Consider the following 3,519-nt stretch of genomic DNA (forward strand, 5'->3'; position numbering starts at 1 on the left):
GAGCTCGGATTCCGAGACATTTCTGTTCAAAGTAGGTTAAATGAGATTTTTCTTTGAGTCTTATTCGATCGTAGTCATTTGAGCTCGGATTCCGAGACATTTCTGTTCAAAGTTGGGTAAATGGGATTTTTCTTTGAGTCTTATTCGATCGTAGTCATTTGAGCTCGGATTCCGAGACATTTCTGTTCAAAGTTGGGTAAATGGGATTTTTCTTTGAGTCTTATTCGATCGTAGTCATTTGAGCTCGGATTCCGAGACATTTCTGTTCAAAGTAGGGTAAATGGGATTTTTCTTTGAGTCTTATTCGATCGTAGTCATTTGAGCTCGGATTCCGAGACATTTCTGTTCAAAGTAGGTAAATGGGATTTTTCTTTGAGTCTTATTCGATCGTAGTCATTTGAGCTCGGATTCCGAGATATTTCTGTTCAAAGTAGGGTAAATGGGATTTTTTTGTGAGTCTTATTCGATAGTCATTTGAGCTCGGATTCTATGGAGTTAGATCGAGGTCAAAATCGTTGGACCGGTGGTCGAACCGTTCACTCGATTGAGTGACCGGTTCAACGGTTCGACCACCGGTCCAACGATCGAGTGAATGGTTCGACCACCGGTTCAACGATCGAGTAGACAGTTCGACGATCGAGTGACCGGTCCATCGATCGAGTGAACGGTTCGACCACCGGTCCAACGATTTTGACCTATCGATCTAACTCCATAGGATTCCGAGACATTTCTGTTCAAAGTAGCATTGATTTTTTCGAATTTCGTAAATTTTGTTCTAATACATCGTGATCATTTAAGACGCTGTGAAAGAGAGGTTCAGTGGACTTGCAGTGCGAAGAAAAAAAAAATATGACGAAAATCTTCCATAATTCTTTTTTATGTAGTCATGATTGGGATAGAATTTCTCCATCCAAACCGTTCGTTCTATCAAATGGATGATCCGGCGCAAGTTTAGTCTAAGTCTTCCTTCTGCATCATGGACCTTTTCTAAAACGTAATTTTTGAGATGGGGAAAAATAACGGGATTTCCACGAGAGTCAACGCCTCCCAACTTTTGCTATTTTGTTCTTTGATAAACATGGTATCCTACATCCTAGGACTATCATGGACCTTTTTTAAAATGTAATTTTTGGACTCTTGACGACCCCTCGAAGCAACAAGTCAAATTTGAGCAAAAATTTTCCTCATCGACACGCTATCTGCCTGGTTCACCTAGGAATAGAATCGTTCACGCTGTCGCACTGAATGGAAGTGAGCACGATGTCATCACAGCCCTTAACACAATGCTCAATATTTATGTTCAAATCGACAATTCATCGGGGGAGAGGCCACGCAAAAGGAGAAAATATAATGTGCAAAAGGCTCGCCCCGTGATTGATAAAAATTTGCTTTGCCAAAGTCTTGGAGTCGACCCTCAAGAAGTTGACGAGTTGTCAAAGCAATTGTATTCGGCAGAACAACAGACTCTCTATTTGACTTTTGTTGAGAAATTATTTGCTAATGGCTGCATAAACTGGAGGTTGAAGAACTCATCATCGCAGGTTATACTGATGAACAATTACGATGCTGAGACCGGAGAATTCAAGGTATTTTTCACTTACAATTTTTTAGCCGACTTTCAGCATTTAAGGGCTCTTTTAATATTTGCCACTAACAAAATACAAATTTCTACTTGATGTAGCACACAAAACTATGGCATGTTATACATATTCTGTTAGGCCAATTATCCGTGAGTCTGAAAATTTAAGAATCGCAATAAAAAAATTTCATGAAGAAGAAAATTATATAATAGATTATAATTCCTTTGAGAGTGCATTGCATTTATCTAAATCCGATATCGTCTATTATCTTTAGGAGAAGGATTTCGTTCATGTGACCATAAGAGGAACCCCCGGAGGCCCTATCATATCATGTTCGTGTCAGCTGTTTGGAATGCTATCAGATTCAATGGAGGAAATGTTTGGAGAAGGAGATGATGATTGGGAAGGTATAAAGTGCTGTCATGCTCGACTGGCCAAGGATATCCTTATAAAGAAACCGATGATGTTTGTGCCAAACGAATCAGATCATTTATCGCTTCCTCCGTATTATCTAAACGAAACGTTACTGAAAAAAGGAGAAGAATTGGCAAAAGAACCCATTGTCAAATTACCATCGAATAGCAATGTTCACAAATTTTCGGTCGTCGACGATGTTGGGCATCCAAGCCTTGTGACCCTTTTTCTGGCAAAAAAAACAAAAACCCGCATCATCACCTGTCATGACAAATATTGCCAGGCAACTGATACTAGGGAGAGAAGTGCAAAAAAGTATTTCGAAACTGATGACCTTTGCACTCATTTGAAGAAACTCAAATCCTGCTTTGATGTATCTACGCTGACGTTTTCAAGCGAAGATTGCGACGACGACGCCGATGATGACAAAGAAGTAGAAGAAAACGACGATGCAAATATTCAACCTGTCTTCGCACAGGTACTTCAGTAATATTCTTTTTTTAGCAAAAATGAGATTTACAAACAAGTTTATATCCTAGGAATCATATACAAATACACACTACCATTTTTGAAAGTGGACCCCCCCTGGTATCGATATATAAAAAAATAGTGAATAATTTAATGCTCTTAAATAACAATTGTCTCATAGAAACCAAATGAAAAGGTGTTTGACGAGGAGCTCAAGCAGTGGCAGTTTCACAATTGCGCTACAAGCAAACAATCAGTCGATCAAGATCCCTTTTACGAAACGTTGATGTCAAAGGTTGAGGAATTTTCACTGAAAATTTTCAAACGGGAAGATATACAATTAATACCTGACAAGACAGGCTCGTGTGAATGTGAGGTATGACCACCACTTTTAAAACTGGATAATAATGTTTTATTATTTGAGAAAATTCAAATTCAAAAAATTTAATGATTTGAAATTTTAAAATAATGACAAAAATAGAAGAACAGAAAGTTCAACTTCTGACCATAGTTTGTTCGTAATTCGGTATATCGAAGTTTAATGACATAATGACATCTTGTTTGAGCAGAAGAACCGGAATAAATTCATGCAACTCCAAAGTCAATTGCAATTATACTGTAATTTAGTACTACCATAAAGTTTGTTTTCCTTTCGTTCAGGGTGTATGGTTCACTGAAATGGGATGGGATTTGGGGAAAACGCTTGTGGATTTTGGTTATGGCCAAAGTCGCCAAAACATTTTCCGGTTTTTGTAAAGTTCTACAAACGAAAATACAAACGTGCAAAATCAAAAAAACTTTCATGTCGAGAAACACGTTCATCAAGTGGTGGTTTTCCTGGGCATCATCTATGAAAATCAACTTCAGGAAAAAATGTTTCGGTTGCGGCGACAAACTAAAATGCTTGGCTGCAGACGGTACCAAAATAGGAATCACATTGAAACAGTCTGACGTGGTTCCGATCGAGACGGCAGAAGGTGAACCAATCAAAACGCTCACACGAAGGTACGGACGCACCTTCATCAATAACAACAACACGACCGGTAAACGAGCTGAT

General features: G+C 38.6%; 1 protein-coding gene across 1 annotated transcript; it reads left to right on the forward strand.

Moving 5' to 3' along the window:
* The first annotated feature begins 1,135 nt into the window (after positions 1–1,135).
* LOC136813465 (uncharacterized) lies at positions 1,136–3,218 on the forward strand. Its single transcript, XM_067069984.1, has 4 exons — positions 1,136–1,586; positions 1,855–2,472; positions 2,644–2,838; positions 3,123–3,218. The coding sequence occupies exons 1-4, from the start codon at positions 1,284–1,286 to the stop codon at positions 3,216–3,218; spliced, it is 1,212 nt and encodes a 403-aa protein (XP_066926085.1). The 5' UTR covers positions 1,136–1,283.
* Positions 3,219–3,519: the final 301 nt, after the last annotated feature.

The sequence above is a fragment of the Clytia hemisphaerica genome, unplaced genomic scaffold (genome assembly GCF_902728285.1).
Source record: "Clytia hemisphaerica strain Z4C2 unplaced genomic scaffold, Clytia hemisphaerica genome assembly, whole genome shotgun sequence".
Classification (NCBI taxonomy): domain Eukaryota; kingdom Metazoa; phylum Cnidaria; class Hydrozoa; order Leptothecata; family Clytiidae; genus Clytia; species Clytia hemisphaerica.